Raw genomic sequence first — 18,786 nt, 5'->3', positions numbered from 1 at the left:
TTTTACTGTATGATGTATTAGAGAACATACCTTGATTTTAGTTAGGAAGACAGAAAATTAGCCTAGAAGTAAAATGTATTCTCACCCCCCCCCCCCCCCCCAGTCACTTACTGACTGTAGCTCTACAAATTGAATTGGAAAGTTGTAGAGCGTACATGGAAGACCAGGGATTAGAATGTCATTGTCAGGTCAGGAGATGGCTCAACATTTAAACTCTTGCTTGGGAATTTGTGTTTTCCAAAATGCAAGTAAATGCCCATACTCCACGTGCCTGTAATTCCAGGTGGAGGTGGATCCCCAGAGGAAACTTGTTTAGTAAGAGAAACCAAACTGATGAGCTCTGGGTATGACAGATGTCCTGCTTCAACAATAAGGTTAAGATGATTTTCTTTCTCAGCAACAGTATCTTCCTCAGGTCTACACACATGTTCTTGCCCTCACACACAAGTGCACCCCTCACTACAAAAACATGTACATACACACATGGATTCAACATAACATGAAAATTGTAAAAAAGTTTTTCAAGTTTTGTGTGACTATGATGACTCCAGACATGATGAGAAGTAAAATCACCTGGATTCTCATTTCTTTCTTCCTTTAGTCTAAACAGTTTAAATACAGATTAATCCAGGAGGAACATGTTTTTTTGCAATGAAAGTAATATTTTAGTTGTTTATAATTTGAAGAGATAACATTTTTGTGGCAAATTCCAAGTAAGCCAAGCAGATGTTTCTAATTTTTTTAATGTGGCTTTACATCCTCTGCATTCTCAGATATGTACCTATAAAAGTTGGTTCTAAGTAAAATTAGTATCTGTAAGACTGTATGCCATGCAGTTATCTCTTGTATTTTTAATATCTTAAGATTTTATTCTTCTTCTTTGAAAAAGCTTGGAAACTTTGTCTTGAAATTGTAGAGCCCACATTGTGACTGTAATTTAGCTTCTACCATTTTTGAGTTTTAGTCTTTGGTTTTACTTTTCATATGTGCTATGATACTCAGGTTCTTAAGAATTTGGCCCTTGACTGTTATCATTTTTAATAGATAAAAATGAGAGGAGAACTTAAATTATGTGAATTCATTGATTCTGTGTTTGAGAGGTCACAATAGTGCTGTTTCCTAGTGAAAAGACTTGTGTATGGTAGAGAATATCTTCAAAGTAGGTAGGATTTTCTGTTTAAAGAAATAAGATGACTGTTACTCCAACAGAATTTTTTTTCTTCTAATTTTTTATGAAGCATCCAGCTTGAAGAGTTTGAAATGGACTTTACCACTGAGAAATCAAGATGGCAGCCCATTATGGGGAATTGAGGAAATGGATTAATGCAAGAATGCTGTGATATTACACAACCAACATAGGATTCTTTAACATGGATTCCATGAAATGAATGGATTCTTACCCAACACAGATGGACAGTGGAATTTACTTCCTAAAGACTTGTTATATATCATGTATATTTTTGACATCTGGAGAAGATACTACATTTCTACAAATGGTAGTTTGTATTCCTGGAATTTCTTGCAGTTTGATCTGAGTGACCTTATGGAATGTTAACTTTAATAAAATCTCTAAAACTTAAAAATTTCTCTCAGTTTGGGCCTTTTATAAATTTTCCCCCCCAGTGGACGTTTTCATTAAATGTTCATTTTACCTTGATAACATTTTCACCGTTATAGTTGCTTTTCATTAAAGTATACTGAATAAAGCTGGTAAACTGGAATGATTTTGTTTGTTTGAGATTTATGTATATTAGAAAACCTGGGTTTTCCTGTATTTAAGAGGAATGGTCCTTTGGTTAAAATGGGTATTATCTCTATTACATCTCCTCCCTTCCGTTCCCCTCCACCTCCAGCCCCCAGGATAGGGTTTCTCTGTGTATCCCTGGCTGTTCTGGAACTTGGTCTGTAGACCAGCCTGGCCTGGAATTCACAGTGATCTGTTTTCCTCTGCCTCAAGGGAGAGTTGGGATTAAAGCTGTATACAACCACACCCAGTTTGGTTGTTTTTTTTTTTTTTTTTTTTTATGGTAGGTTTTAAACACATTCCTTTGTTTGCTAGGGTCTTTTCAAAATACCTTGCATTTTAATCAGCAGGAAATGAAAACCTTGACTGTGTCATGAGATTATAGTGAATTTATATAAAAAAGTGCTGGTTGCCTGTACAGTCCAAGACAATCGCAGTCTTTAAATTTTTGTTGAGTGGTCCTTTGACAAGTGTTTTTAAAGTATAAGACATCTTGCAATGAAATGCTCATCTGAATATTTGAGTTATCCTGATTTGTATTGTCTTACATTAGAGGAGTATTTGTAAGATCTTTTGAGTATACATTAAAGAGCTTAATCTGACAGTAATGTAATTTATGATTGAAAACAGTTGGGAGTTTAAATGAATCACACCATGCTTTCGATTGGTTACCATGGTTGAAATCAAATGCCAGCTTTTCATTTATTGCTACTTTGGTATTATATAGCAATATTATAAAGCAGTAATGGGGATTTTGTTGACCAAATGACGATTGTTGATGTTTTTCTCAGTACAGAGAACAAAGAGTAAAATAATCTATTATTAATTTAAAATACCTTAGAATACAGATGTATAGTTAATACAGATGCAGTGTTTGTTCTCTGAATGATGTGAGGTGGTTGGTCCTTGAAAATTGAACACTGATTTCTTTTTTTTTTTTGGATTTTGATTTTGATGTAAAAATCTGTAGAATTGAAACTTGAGCATGGATTTTATATTTACTTAGATTTAACATAATTGCTTTTGGTTGTAAAACTAAAATGGCTTACCCATTGATGGAGTGACTTGTTTCGACCAATAGGGTTCAGTAAAGGAATGTTTTGAGTTTTTGAGCATTTGTATGTAGTTGGTTACTTGTCTGCATGGGAGAGAACACTTTGTTGTGTTTGTACTTTTGTTTCTATAGACCTCGGGCTTCCATCTTGAGAGAGTTTGTCGTTGACAGTTGTAATTGACTGGTAGATGTGGTCTATTTTAAGTGACCTGTGATTGATGAAATGTGAATGTACCGAGAAATTGATTTGAAACATGAGTGAAGGGTTCTTTTGGTTTTGGACTTGAAGTTGAGTGTTTGATTTAAGAGTGACCAAGGTTGCTGTATAGTGTTGAATTTGAAGTTATTCACTTTGCCTGAATATATATAAGAAGTAAATATGTTTGATGAGTGGCACATGCAAGGTTAATGGTTTACAAAGAATTGTTTCTTCTGGGGGGAAGAAAATGGTTGTACTCACTTTTGCTCTACTGCAGTTGAACACTAGGGAGGCGCTCTTGAGTTGTAAAAAAAAAATACCCCTTTTAGCTGAGGTGGAAAATTTCCCCTTAATCTTTGCATGTTTTTAGGCACCATAAAGAAGGCAATAGTTGAGTTTAATTTATGGTGTTGAAATGTTGCTTCTATTTGCAAGCCATTTTACCCATGGGGGTATTAATTTTTTAAAATATTAGTACTTAAACTGAGCTTTAGATTCTCTAAAAATTATCTTTATTTCAAAATGGCTTGATAAAACTCTACTTCCTGTCCAGGGAGGAAGTTATTTTAGCTCAAGGACTGAAATATTTAGCAGATCTTTAGACAAAAGGAACAAATTACATTTCTCTCTGGCTTAAAAAGGGTGCTTGAGCCAGAGGGGGTTAAGAAGCCCTTCCCCCTCCCCCTGATGGAGTGGTCTGGAGGGGCAGGGAGGTGTGGAGTTGGGGGTCTTCAGGCTCCCTTGGATGGAGGATCTGGTTCTTTTTCTTTCTTTCTTTTCTTTTCTTTTTTTTTTTTTTTTTTGGTGGAGATGAAGGGGTGGGTCTATGGTACATCACCTGAGTTGTGGGGTAAATGTAGAGAGTGTCAATCAAAGGCAGAGCTCTCAGAGCTGGGAAGGAGGCTCTAGATGGCGGCTGTGCCTTAGAGAGAGCGCGCTTTGCTCTCTGCTTCGGTTCACTTTACGCAACTTTCCCTAACTTTCGGGCAGCCTCAGGGGGCCCCCGCAGCCCCCTGCCTCTCCTAGAGACTTACTGGGGTCGCTCCGAACCTTTTTTTGGGAGAAAATCTGCTTTTAGGAGCTTTCTTTTCGTGCCTTGTTGGAAGAAGCTGCCGTACTGAGAGCCCAGGTCGTTGTTTTTCCAGCTTAGAAGCCATGGCGCACCTCCATTTTTGTGCGCTCTCCTAATGAGGTTTTTTTTTCCCCTTCCGGACCTGTTTTAGCATTAATTATTGCTTTATTTTTTAACAAGTCAACATATTTGAGGATTATTTCATTTACTTTTGATTTTTTAACGGAGGATTTTGCGTTTTTAAAAATTATTTTGGATCTGATATTTTTCTACTACTAGATAGGACTCTTGCTTTGGACCTTCTACATGGATCAGGTAAGGCCATAAGAATCAGTGATAATTTTTAAAAAATTATGTTGAAGTTGGCTTTATTTACTGTAAATATGAGAAATTCCTGGATGACGCAATAAGATACAGGGATTGTTATTTGTATCCAGTGTGTTACTTTTGAGAAACTTTCCTTATTGATAGTGATGCTTCTGACGTTCAGTTTGTCCCCCACTTAATTTTAAAACGGAAAAATAGAAATATTTTGTTCTTTTGCTGCTTATCGTTGTTGCATTACATGAATATCGCTAACATCGTCAGGACTTTGTTCCTGATAATAAAACCATCCATAGAAGCTGGGACCTTACCTTTCTTTCAACTTTTGACAGTAAATACCTGGGCACAGGACTTCAAAGCAAACACAGATTCCCCCTCCCCCTTAATATTTAAGAATTAAAAGATGATGAGAAATAAGGACAAAAGCCAAGAGGAGGACAGTTCGCTACACAGCAATGCATCGAGGTATGAGCTATCAACTTTCTTTCTTTCTTCTTTTTTTTTTTTTTTTTTGGGAAACCTCAGCTTACACTTGTTTACTTTGACAGACATGGATTGTTGTCTGTATTTCAAGAATTTTCTAACTTGGGTTGATTTTTAAAGCGTGACCTTGAGATTGCTAACATGCCACACCCTGATTTTTTTGGTATCAATTTATGAAAGTTGAGTTGTGACTTAAGGCCTCTTACAGCATTCAGAAGGTGAGGTACTTTTATACGGAGGGGCCTTTCCTAGAAACTGGAGTTTTACTGTCAGTAAAATTTCAGATTTTAGGTTTTCATGCTGCAGAAAAATGACCTTGTCTGTTTTGCCATTGCTGCATTGCACCATTTTACATACAAGGCAATTTTTTTTCTTTGAAGAATCTGGGATATTTAAACTTGTAACCGAGGGCCATAGAGCAGCCTGGTAGTAGTAAATTATAGTAAATAGACATTTGAGAGAGTTATATGAATGAAAAAATGTACATTTAAAAACAGAATCACAAATAGGAACCTTTGACTGATGCCTTTCAGTTTATATTTTTGATTGTTTCTTTTGATACATGTGACAATTTAAATTTTTTTGACTTATCAAAACCTTAATAAACAGTCTCTGAGATCATTAAATCTGTAACCACAAAAATCCTGGAATGCTATTAATACTTCAGCTTTGTGTTTGTTAATATGACAGTGTAATTGTAAATTTTATGCTTAAAATGTTACAAGGTTTGTATTTGTGTATATTCAGACAGTCCTTTCTCCTTGCTAATTGTATTTTATCCTTGTGTTTTAGTTGGTGCTGCTTTAAATGTATCCATTTATTTTGACAGAGTCCTCTGGAATGCTTTCTCTTCTGAAGCTTTTTAATGTACTGTTTGTTTAAATTATGATTTGTCTCCATTCTGAAGTAGCTTATCAGAGACTGAAGTAATAAAGCCTATAAGCTATTTTTTTGTTGTTTGACTGTATCCTTATGTTAATTTAAAGAATTCAATGCATTTCTGGATGTGTTCTTAAGAATTGTCATGTCATAGTTTTAAAATCATGCAGCTAACAAGGATGTGATTGGTTACTTGATCAAATTTTGATTTTACTTTTTAATTTTGCATAATTTTTTTCTAAATTAGCCTGTAAATTTGGAAGTTTGAAATATGGTTTATAACAAATTGATGATGAATTTTACTCTTTACTAAAGTATTTTGAGACTTGCTTTTAAAAATACATTTATAAATTTCTTTGCAAATTGAGTGGATATTTTTTAAGTTGCCTGTGTAACTATTTTGTGATATGTAGAACAGAAAGCTAATGCAAAACTTATTTTCTGGAAAGTAACATTTTAAAGGTAAAGGAAACTCCAGATATATTTGACAATTATGAAAGACCCAATATTAAAGTTGTTACTCCCCTGAGTATATGATTTGCATATTCTCACCAGGGTTTTGGCTTTCTTATGCAAGGTTTTTTTTCTAACTCAAAGTGATGTCTTTGAATAAACTTACTTTTATCTGGGTAATAACTTGGGCATTTGATTTTCTTCAGTGAAAACAAAAAGCAGGTTTTTAATGCTTTTGCCAAGTATACTTCATATATTTAATGAATATCCAAAATGCTCTAGACTCATTGAAGATGGAGTTACTTAAATTACTGTTACCCTTAAGTTAAATACATTATTAATGTATGTACACAGTTATGACATCACTTCCTTTAAAGATTGTACCGTTTAAAAAATGTTTGTGTTTTAGGTGATGATATTTCTCTGGAGTTGAAATTTATGTGGCCCTTGTGTAGCTAGCTGTTCCTATGCCATCCAATAGATTAACACTGTAAAGACTTAAAATTTGAAGTATAGCATTTAGGGAGCGCAAATAAAAGCACCACCTTTGCAACCTGATTCTGCAGGGAATGAAAGAAATTGTTTTCAGATGAAGTACATTTTGTAACGAGAATCACTTGAGAGACTTGGTAAACTTATTTTCCTATTTATGAAACAAGTACTATACTTTTTAGTAGTGATTGTGTTTATTTAATCACTTGAGAGACTTGGTAAACTTATTTTCCTATTTATGAAACAAGTACTATACTTTTTAGTAGTGATTGTGTTTATTGTAATTTTTGAAGTTAATGTTGAAGTATAATGTGCTTTGCATATCACGATTTTTGGAGATTAAATTTTTACTTTTTAGAATATAATTTTAAACATTTCACATTCGTAAATTTCTACATACAGTAGTCTTAGTGATGGACATATAAAGTATGCCAGACACTTAAGTTATATCCAGGAATGGAAACTAGGGGGAAGGGAAGGCACATTTAATCATAAAGTGCACGCATCTGTGTTCTAGGACACGGCATTTCTAAACTGAAAATTAAATGTCTTATCCAAAAATCGTCTGCCTTTGAGCCATATTATGGAATCTAGAGGTGTGGGTAAATCTTAAAAGAGTTTCGCTAGGCTCTTAGCCTTGCAAGGCGGGGATGATTAGAAAAGGCATATGCAGTGCTTGTGTACTGGAACAGGGAGTTTTTAGTGGCAGCCATTTTATGACGCTGGTAATACTTTTAAAAATCGAATTTTTAAGAAGGCTGAAAACAAATGAAACCTAATAGCAGAACATCCCTTTCCCCATGTTCCCATTAGTACTCTGATGAAGAAATAAGGGGGAGCTCGGTAGTTGTCGTAGGAAGCAGTTCTCGGAGTCCCTGGCATCTTGGTGCAGGTCCAGCTCAGTCACAAAATGGCTGTTCCTTTGTGCCGCAGCGCTGACAGACATACTGCATTGCACTGTGTACTCGCCAAACAGCAGGAAGTTGCTGTGCTGAGTTCAAAGGCCGGCCGGCGCTGGCGGCGGGTGCTGATTGGCTGTGTGAGCGCCTGGTAACAGCAGGGTCAACGGTGGCGCCGACGGGCTGGTCCCGCCCCTTGACGTCAGACGTGGTGGGCGGGCGAACGCGGTGACGCGTCGTCTCGTGCGTCGGTCCGCTGCTTCCTCTATGGGCTCGGCTGGTGCCGGGGGCGGGACAGAGAAAGGGAATTTTGGTCCGGACTTTCCGGTGGGCGGCTTCTTTCCGGATCGATTTTGATCCTTGTCTGTTCTTAGGCTTGGCCTGTAATGGTCCACACCTCACCCTACAGTGTGTTCCTGAGGCCGTTCTTGGAATGTTTGTCCTCGTTTGGAGAAAAGACACAGTAATCGTAAATCTCCAAGTAGTAGTGCGCTAGGTTTTTTACTTAGAGTTTTGGCTTTATTTTTTATATGTTACAGTGCGTTTTCTCCCGTTTAGTCTCTCGTTCTGTGTAAAGAGATTAGTGAGTTTAATTTTGTTCCCATTGGTTGAAAGCAGTTCAGTGTGAGTGGAATGTTTTTAATTCAAAGGCCTTAACGGGTATTTAAGCGCTGTCATACATGGCTCATAAACCAAGGGAAGAACATTTGAGCTTGTCCCCGTGCATTTTTACCTGGTATCAAACATTTTCTCAATTGACTTTTGAGGAAGAAAAACTCAGGTCAGTATCTGTTTAGTGGTTTGTAAGAATCGCAGTGGGGTAAAGAAATGGCCTAGGAACGTCTAGTTATATTATGACTACAAGTGTCAGTGCGTTAGGCAATACATTACTGTTTAGTGTCAGCAAACTATTAAAGTGTTACTGGCACTGGCTGAAACTTAGCCTTGGCTGGTAGCAGAATTACTTGGTAAGGTCTTGAAATGCCTTGGCTGTACTCTTCCTTTAGTACATTTCTGGTAAACTTTTGCGTGGCTGCTCATTTCCTGCCTTGTGTGGGGGTCCCTTGCAAGAATTTAAGAATAGTTCGCCAAATACAGCTCCAAATTAAATTTTAAAAAATGAATTTGACCTTGAAGAAAAAGCAGTGTTAGTACATACATTTCTCTGTCGTTTACTTAGATATTCTTCATACCAGTATATTTTAGGAGTATTAAATAAAGTATTCCTTAGGAGACACTATTAGCAATTCAGTAGACTATAAATATGGGCAACTGAGTGTGGTGGCATATACCTTTCATTCATCGATGGCCAGTAAGTGGTAGAGGGAGGCAAACTTGTGAGTTCAAGGCCAGTCTCAGCTCCAGTTTTAGGACAACCAGGGCTATATACAGTGAGACAGTCATAAAAAAGAAAAATGGTACGGGTTTCTATAGTGCTCCAGAAATGTTTGTGAAAGGAACAATTCCCTGCAATGGATTTTATAGAATCTCCTTAATTTAGGTTGTTTAGGTGAAATTTTTAGTAACTTACAGGATTTTAAGATTTTAATACAAAGGAATTACACAGAAAAATTTGCTCATTTTTTATTATGCACAAAATGCTTAACATTCTTAGAGGTCTATGTTTTGTCAAATGGTTTTGTATTTACTGGTTTCCAACATTTTAAAGGGTTTACTAAATAAAAGTAACAAAAATAAAAGTATCTTGACTCTAGATGGAAGATAGTAATTCCATCTTCCATTTCTGTGTATTGGAATTAAATTATATTAGTATTAGGTTTCAGTGTTTGCTAGCCCTCCTCAAATTTATGTGGTACAGAATTAAGTAGCCAAATTGCATTGTGTTTATGAGAGAGAAGTTTTATGGAAGATTATTTTTGGTAGATATTGCACTGTACAAGTTTGTGTGTTATCATCACTGGTCTGCTGATTTAGGAGCTGATTTCAAGTGGAGCCAGTGAACATATCAATATTATTTTGGGTCTGTCCTTTGAGCTTTTCCCTTTATACCCTGTGTAAATAGTCAGGATGTGCAAAGAAACTGTGTATGTGAGTATGTGTGTGAGAGAGTGAGTGAGTGAGTGAGTGTGTGTGTGTGTGTGTGGACTTTGGTGGGCCTTGTTAACACTTGACTTTAGACCCAGCTCTCACAGGGAGTTCCAGGACATAGAAAACCCTGTCTTGGGAAACAAAAACAAAAAAAATTCCCCCAAAACAAACCCCTTGTGCTTTGTAATCTTTTTTGGGGGTTCTTTTATGATTGGTTAGTGCCTATTTTAGATTGTCAGTGGGGGTTGGGAGATGTGATTTACTTGGTAGCCTATAAGAGGCCCCTGGGTTTGGTTTTTAATTTTATAAGCTAGATCCTGAAATCTTTTTATTTGGGATGTGGATCCTGAAGAATAAGAAATTCAAGGACATCCTCAGCTTTGTTGAGTTTCAGACTAGCCCTGGATACTTGAGATTAGGGTTCCAAAATAAGATAAAAAGGTGGAGTTAATGGAGGTTTGCAAACAATATTTGGTATGTTTTGCAAGCTAATTGAGGAATGAATGTGTAATTTTATTTGAACTGTGTATGACTTTCAGATTTTATCATTTACTGTAGTGTTCAGTCCAGCTGTCTAAATTTTTACCGCATGGTTACTTATATCACCTGAGATGTCTACACCCACACTAACCCTCCGTGAAAAAGTGACTTAAGAAATTTGTCCCTAACAAGAAAATTGTGTGGCTGCCAGTCCCCACCCCCTTTCTCTTCGTTGTGGGCAGCTACTACTGAAGAAGAGCTTTAGTGCTTTAGCTTTGCCTGACTACTTTAGAACTTTCTTGAGTTCTAAAGCTTTCTTGAGGAGTGTTACTTTGTGTTCAACACCTGCCATTCACCTGACTCTTTCTAGAGTTTCCTTTGCATATCATTAAAAACAACTTCTACCTTGTTTTTAGGAAAGAGTTACTTTTGCATAGCAATAGAAACAACTTGTTGCTTGCTTATCTTAGGTGATTGGCTTGTTGCTGAGCATTACCTCATCCATTCCAACAAGATTGGACAGTCTCTGCAGTTTTTATGTTGCCAATTATTACTTGTTTTGGAACTTTAAGAGATTACTAAGAAAATGCCAGAATAAAAGTAATTTGACCCAATCAGCAAATGCCCAGGGTCTGTTCTTTTTAAATCAGCAATATAGCACAGTGGTTACTTTATATATATGTATATATATGCTGTGACCTCTGATCCCTAATCAATTTGTGATTTAGTTGATTAGGTGACTCTGGGCCTGCAAAGCTAGGCTGGAAACATTTGAGCTCAAATTAAGACATGAGGGTCAAGAGCTATGTATGTAGTGGATATCAGTTCAGCTTTTACTTTAGTACTAAAAAAGCCTCCAATTTACATTATTTGGGGGTACGAATTTTCTCATCTTGAATTTTAAACTATTTCTGGGCTGTGAGAATTAAGTATTAGAATGCCTCTAGAGGTCCTTAGGAAAGAAACTAGCACACTGGAAGCACCCAGTGAATGTAAGCTACTAGCAACACTTTTATTCCTGCTCCCCTAACCCTTTCCCTGCAGTTTTCAGTGCCTTCTGATGAGATAGGTTCTGCTGAAGTACCCTTTCTGGTGGTTGTCTGGGTTATCAAACGTTCCTTTAGACAAGTTATGGGAGAGATTTTCTAGAATGACCTCGGGAGCCAAGTCCAGTCCCCCCTTTAAAATCTTGGATGTGTTTTGTATCATAAAGTCAGTTTTATTTTTTTCTTCAGAAGAGCTAGCCCCTGTTGGAGCCTGATTATTCTTCCTATTATTTTTCTAGTAGTAGTTGGTTGCAGCCCATTCAGTTGGATGGAGTTAGCCATCCCTAGTACTGTACCCACTTGCCTGCCCATATCTGCTGTGCATTATAATTGGAACTTAAGTGCCAAGACTTGTGTGGTTTCGTTGTTTTTCACTTCAGTTTGTCCAGACATTGATGGTCTTTTAAAATATTCAAGTCCAGCCTTACCGTTCACACTTAATTTGTAAAAAAAAAAACACCATGTGGTTCAGATTTACCAGTGTTTTCCTATTTGCAGTGTTTCCCTCCATGTGTTCCAAGTTTTCAGTTGGAACATAGTCTTATTTTCTTTAGTAGTAACAGCTGGCCAGTCACATCCTCTCTGTTGATACTTTCAGGCCAATGTTTTTAGTTTGCTGTTCAGGAAATAAGAGGTGGATGGAATTCTGAGAAAAGTTAGAGGTTTGGTGGAGAGGAAATGTTTCTGTGTTGAGCTTCTCCACCTCCAGGCATTCATGTCAAACGCGGAGTGAGGACCTTTTCTACTTAGTTGGAGTTCCTCCTGTGTCTCAATTTGCTGTACGCTCTGCTGGTCTCATTCGTAGTGTATTTCATACTCACCCTCTTCAGCTGGATCCAGGATTTTACTAAGTACCCTCTCATCTTAAAAAAGAACTACTTAATTTCAATAGTTTCTATTGCATTCTGACTTTACCTTCTCCCCGTAGCTTATAGAGGTAATTATCTACCAGATTATTAGAAGTGGAGTATAAATTGTAACTGGCATTAACATTTTAAAATTGATTAAAAAAATCCTTAGGGAATCTTATTCATGTAGTCTGTCTTTTTGCAACAAGGTCTTTATAGTTCTGGTTGGTTCATAGCTCACTCTAGGTCTGCTTGCCTCTGTCTCTGGTGTTATGATTAACACAGGCATGTGCTACCAACCCATGCTGCTTTTTTTTTTTTTTTTTTTTTTTTCTTTTCCCTTTTTTTGATTTTTGAGATTTGGTCTCTCTACTTCTGGCTGTCCCAGAATGCTGGTATAGACCAATTCAACTGGTGTCTATCTGCCTCTGCTCCAGAGTCCTGGGGCTAAAGACACATACCACCTGAGCCCTAAGTGGCCCTGTGTTTGTCATCTTTGTATTTTGGTAGGTTTCAAGTCTGTAGATGAAATGGTTGTGAGGAACTGTTTAAAAGAAGGTAACGAGAAGGCTCAGTCAGAGCTGTTATTCATTGTGCTGTCGTGACCCCAGCCTTGTTCCCGAAGAGGTATGACTATCAGCCCTATTTCGTAAATGAGAAAATTGAAGTATAATGTAGTCATTAGTGCAATTCTGTCTCAGGTCTTTGGTAGCTAGATCTTAGATGGCTGTTGATTGAGAAAAAGCTGTAGAAGAAATTAGGTGGGGGGAGGGGTCATCCTTGTCTGCTCCTGAAGTTTTTATATTTTTGTTTCTCTTCCTCCCTCCCTCCCTCCCTCCCTTCCTCCCTCCCTCCCTCCCTTCTATAGTATATGTAGTTCATGCACATACTGAGGCCAGATGAGGTCGTTGGGTGACCTATCACTGTGTGCCCTATTCCTTTGGACAGGTTCTCACTGAATCTGGAACTAGACTGGAAGGCTTCTCCCTATCTCAGCGCTGTATTTTCAGACCACACCCACCTTTATTTTATTTTAATTCACAGTTTTCACTATGTAGTTCTGGCTACCCTTGGAACTGGAAGACCATGTTGACCTTGAATTTACAGAGAGAGAGATTTTAGGATTAAAGTCATGCACACTAGCTATTTTTAATGTAAGGATTCAGTAGATTTGTAGTTTGTGTGTGACTGTTTCTTGCATGCCCCTCATGTGCTTAGTGCCCTTGTGGACCCTACACAGATGTCAGATCCCCTTGGAGCTGGAGTTGTAGACAGTTGTGAGCTGCCATGAGAGTGTGAGAATTGGATCTGGGCCTTCTGGAGGGCAACAAGTGCTCTGTAACAGTGGGCATCCCCACACTTGGGTTCTTATGAAGATCTGGGGATTTCAATTTCAAGTCTTCATGTTTGTGTAGCAAGTGCTGTTACTGCTAAATCTTCTCCCCAGCAGACCTTTTACCTTTTACGTTTTATTCTACTTTTTTTTTTTTTTATTTTGAGACTAGGTCTCTGCATAGCCCTTGATGTCCTCATACTCACTCTTTTAGATCAAGCTGGCCTCCCGCAGTGTGAGATTAAAGGCGCATACTACCACTTACAGACACCTTTTTTTTTTTTTTTTATTTTAAAGAAATAAAAAACTCAAAAAGAGTACTGTGTATTGTGAATGTGGTTTTTCAAAAGGCCATTATTTTACATAAAAAATTCTAGTGAAAGTGTGGCCATTGAAGTGGTTTTCTTGGATGTAGTTAAAAGGTAAAAGTGTAGGTGGATAAGTGGCCATTGAAGTGGTTTTTGGGGCAGCTGCATCCTGAAAGTGTTAGGTGGATAGGGAGGTCTTGGAAACCTTACTTGCACTTTCGTGTGTGGCTTTACTGCTACTCTGATCTGTCCTTGGGTGTTCTCCTCTGTATCCAAAGTTCAACTTTAGTGCGCATTTTGTTTTGAGTTTCCTGGGTAATGAAGACAAGCATGCTAAGTGGCGGTGGCTTAATGATGAGTGTCCCCTGCTCTGGTTCAGACACACGATGTGTGGCAGCCACACTGGCAGTACACAGGTGCTAAGTTGGGACTGATGGACCCTTTATCTCTTTAAGTTTTTGTCTTTTGAGTTTAGCTTTGTTATATCTTTATACATTTTACATTATGTTTACATAGATTGAATTCTAAAAATAATCTTGCTAAGAATTAGGCACCTGTATTGCTTGTCAGTCATATCCCCAGCCTCTTGCTTGGAATTGCTAAAATGGAGTAATTAGGGATCTTACCCAGGAGCCTGTATACTTAATAGTCCTCAGATGACTGCAGGTTTCAGAGTTTTGGCAGCAGGATAGGGTGTGTGACAGGTGTACAGAGAGCTGTCAGCAGTTTGGATCTGTTCTTTCCTCTCCTGTTGGAGATGATTTCACCCAGGCTGAATTGTAATTTGAGACAGTTCAGCCTTGGCCTTCTGAGTGAGGGTTTTGGTGTGTGAGCCACCACCATCTGCCATTTTGCTTATTTTTAGATGTAGAAGTTTGGATAAGAACTCCTGAGGTTTTTTTGTTTTTTGTTTTTGTTTTTGTTTTTTTTAAATTTTTAATGAAGTGGGGTTAGGACAATGGCAGCTTTTCACGCTCGATGCCGTGTGGCTCCTCACCCCCATTTTCTCTTATTTGGACAAATATTTGGTTATTAACAGGTGCTGAGGAGCATAAGAGTATGGGATGCTAAACCGCCTACAGAGGTGCTTCCCTCAACAATCCAAGGTGTCCCTATATAGAAAGCATGGGTTACTAAAAATGTGGAGTTTGTGGCACAGTGGATGTTGGTGAGTGCTAAAATGAGAACCCTCACCTTGTTTGTTTTCTTAGCTAGCTGCAAGGACTCTTGAGGTCGTGGGAATACATTAAACTTTATTATTGGGATTTTTAACTGGGGCTTTTAATCTCCTTTGATCTTATAAAAGTCTACAAGTTAGCTAGTAAGAAAATAGACTCAGGTTTAAAAGGAACTCCTGGCTATTTATTTTTAGTGTTGAGAATGTAAATATCCCCTTTGAAGGCTGTTAGAACCTTGTTTATGACTTCAGGGAGGTTTCCTTATAGTTTCTCTTCAGCTTGGTGTGGTTAGTCTTGTCTTTACCTGAGTGGAAAGCTTTTTGCCTTTAGTATGTAACTTGCCAGATCCTGATTATGCATATTCTTCTCCATATAGATCATTTTAAGACTCTTTGATGTAATTCACACCACATTTGCCAGGGCCAGTAGTGTAAGCCATTTAATTAAGTTGATGAAATGTCAGTTGGTTATTGGGGAGCAGAAGTAGCATAAGAAAGCTTAAGGTGACTTCTGCCTGGTCCTAGATGAGAATTTCAGAAAGAACTAGAGCAATGCTGGGCATCTTCCCTGCCCCAGCCTCCAGAATAGCTATGGTGATAGGCCATTACCACCAGGTCTGTTATTCTCACCCATACTGGGATTGAACCTAGAGGGCCTTATGAGTGATGGGAAAGCCCTCTGCTGCTTTAAACTGCAGACCATCAGCTGCCTAATTTGAGAATTGGGATTTAGCTTGTTATTCTATGAAGTACCATTTTGTATGTATTTTTTTTTAAGTGAAAGTGAATTTTTCCTATAGAGAAATGGCAGCTTTTAACAGAAACTTGAAGATCTGATTGGATTGAATTAGTGAATGGGGAACGGGCAGTATTTCATCTGTGATTATGAAGGCGTGGAGAGCAGGGTTATCAAGTAGTTTAACCAGGAAACAAGAACCAGGCAGTTCCCATTACTATAGGTTGTAAGACAGAGGCAACTTGATTGTGCCAATGTAAATTGCCCTGAAGGTAAGGTAAATAATTTAGAAGCTTATCCTTAGTGACTCCATTTTGATTTGTTTTTTGTTGACTGGTATATTAGCCCGCTCCAAATCAGTGGCCTTCTGTAGGCTAATAGTGAGATAGATGTCAGTGAAGTGACACTCAGATGCACTCAGTTCCCGCTGCCACCACTACCTTAAGAAATTCTTTTTAGTTAAAGCAGGACGAATGGCTTCACTACAGAAAAGAATTCCATTTCAGGTTGATTGATTATATATATCCATATTCATAATGTATAGTTATATAATTATTATTGAATATATCACATAATAACATTTATATAATATACAATATAATAGTGCTATAATGTTTTAAATAATTGGTATTACATATAATATGTAATGTAACAATATATAACAAACAGATGTGTTCTATTGGCCCAGTATACTTGTTTTTATTCTATTTGTTTGTTTTTTGTATTTTGAGACAGGGTTTCTCTGTAGGTAGCTCTGGTTGTTCTGGAGTTCACTCTTGTAGACCAGGCTGGTCTTGAACTCACAGTGATCAGCTTCCCTCTAAGTGGTGGGCACTTAGGGAAGTTGTGAGCTTGGGTTCCTCAAAGGAGTTAAGATTAAGGTCTTTTTAGCCATTAGGTAAGTGCTGATTTTGGTGGCTTCTGAAGTTACATCTTGAAGGACAGTGTCGTGCATGGTCTTAGTTGTCACCCTCCATTGGCCTTCCATCTTCCCCTTTCTCTTCTGCTGAGAGCCTCTTCTGAGGGGCCTTTTCTTTTCCGGGAATTTGGGTGTGATGACATCTGATATAGTGGTAGCCTAGGGCACTGTCTTTCGGGGAAGTTAAGATGTGCTGTGAACAGCCTGAAATTGTGGTATGCAAATAATTCTGGCAGAGGCTGGAAGATCTGTGAGTTCAGGGCCAGCCTGGTGTAATTAGGGAGTTCCAAGAGAGCCAGCCAGCTAGCTAGCCAGCCAGGGCTGTGTAGAGAAAGAAACCCTATCTTTAAAACAAAATCAAGGTGTGTGTTGGGGGGGGGGGTGAGAAAGGCTTGATTTGGTCTTGTTCTAAGAAAAAATGTCTAAATGCAGTAAAGTCATACTTGGAGCTTGTTTGAGCAAATCTGTCACTGTGGTAACTGGGTTGGACTTCTTTATTCACAATGGTTAGTCTTTAAATACATTCCTCCTTTCCCCTGCTATTTCTCCTTAATTTTCCTTTTCTTTCTTGAACTGAACCCTATCATGAACTGAATCCTAGGAAGGGATCAGTTATATGATTGATAAAAAGGAACCTTGCTGTCCATAGTGGTATTCCTTTAACTCCAACGCTTGTAAGGTAGAGGAATTTAGATCTTTTGAGTTCTTGGTTGGTTTATAAGTTTCAGGCTATCCAGAGTTTCAGTGGGTCCCTGTTTCAACAACAAAACCCAAATAAACAAACCTTTTTGAAAAATTATGAAGAAAGCAGAGGTTCAGAGAGTAAGCTTACTAACAGTTAAGACATAGCTACAGTCCCATCACCTCCCTTTACTTCTGTCTTTTTGTGCTAACTTGGCAGATCAAATAATTTTAAAATGCTTATAGTCTGCATAGTTTTGTTTTAAAATTTAATTTTTAAAATTGTCACTTGTATTTATAGATGTAATTAAACCCTAATTTTATTCCTGAAGTCATTTGTGTAATGTGGACAATTCACATTATATATTTAATACATGGATATGGAAATAATTTCTTTTTTCTTTTCCTTCTGGCTTTGAATAGTTTTGCACTGACTATTGCTTTGATTTATCCAGCTAACATGCAGACCTATATATTGATTTGCAGGATTTTGTTTTTTCTTTTCTTTCTTTCTTTCTTTCTTTGTTTTTTTTTTTTTTTTTTGGAGGGGTTCTCTGTATATCTCTGACTGTCTTAGAACTCTATAGACCAGGCTAGCCTTGAACATATAGATCCACTTAGCTTTTGCCTCCCAATTGCTTGGATTAAAGGTGTATCCCACTACTTCCCGGGGCTTATACACATAAGAACCGTTTCCAGAACAGGCAAGATAAGCTGTCAGTTTGACCTTCACATGTGTGTCATGGCATATCCTGCATGTGTACACAATAAGTAAAGACTGGGGGAAAACAGAAAAAGAAATGTTACTGGTTAATACCTTTTCTCTAAACTTGCCTAAACTTCTGGTGACTACTGTTTTTTTTTTTTTTTTTTAACTACCTTATCATTGGTTAATATTTTTATTAGTTTTGGCAAAATGTATAAAATTATCTCCCATATTACTAGTAAAGTTTAAATTTTTGATGTTATGTCTTAATTATATTTTTTATTATGTTTTAAAGATTATTGGCCATTTTAGTTTCTTTTATGTGATTTATGTTTTGGATTTAAAAAATTATTTATTTGTATTTTATGTATATTGTATGCAGGTGTTTTCCCTGCATGTGTATCTGGGTGAAGGTGTCAGGTCTTGTAGTTATAGACAACTGAGCTGATATGCAGGCACTGGGAATTGAACCCAGGTCCTCTGGAAGAACAGTCAGTGCCCTTAACCACTGAGCCATGTCTCCAGCTCTCCTGTTGGACTCTTGTTATGCAGGTCTTCATATGCTGAATATTTTTTCTTATCAGTACATTCAACTTGGTGTTCCTGATGTACTTGGCTTAGCCATGTTTATACTGTAACATAATCTTCAGAGTCCTAAGATTTGACCTCAGAAGTATAAGGGACCACAAAACTTGATTTGTCCTTTGTCAGTGATTTAAATAGCTTTCCCTTTCCATTCCTTAGAGATACCAAGCCACAACCTGAAAGGAGTAGTCACTGGGCAGCTTGGTTGGCTGAAGAGTGCACAATGCAAAGCCAGCGTTACCTCAGGAGGGGACGTGCAGATTCTGTAGTTCTCAGATGTTAGTAAGACAGGGGCTCCGTAGATTCTCTTATTTGCATG

At 37.6% G+C, this 18,786-nt stretch overlaps 1 protein-coding gene across 5 annotated transcripts in view; it reads left to right on the top strand.

Moving 5' to 3' along the window:
- The first annotated feature begins 3,905 nt into the window (after positions 1 to 3,905).
- The window catches only part of CHD2 (chromodomain helicase DNA binding protein 2), a 103,960-nt gene continuing 89,079 nt past the window's right edge, over positions 3,906 to 18,786 (top strand). For all 5 annotated transcript variants that reach the window (XM_080914901.1, XM_080914902.1, XM_080914904.1 and 2 more), the window contains exons 1-2: positions 3,906 to 4,384; positions 4,726 to 4,858. In XM_080914901.1, the coding sequence (XP_080771027.1) occupies positions 4,797 to 4,858 (62 nt within the window). In that variant the 5' untranslated portion in view covers positions 3,906 to 4,384; positions 4,726 to 4,796. The remainder of the gene's footprint in view (positions 4,385 to 4,725; positions 4,859 to 18,786) is intronic.

Source organism: Micromys minutus (genome assembly GCF_963924665.1).
Source record: "Micromys minutus genome assembly, chromosome: 3".
In the NCBI taxonomy this organism is placed as follows: Eukaryota; Metazoa; Chordata; class Mammalia; order Rodentia; family Muridae; genus Micromys; species Micromys minutus.
This window is presented reverse-complemented; position numbering and strand designations above follow the sequence as displayed.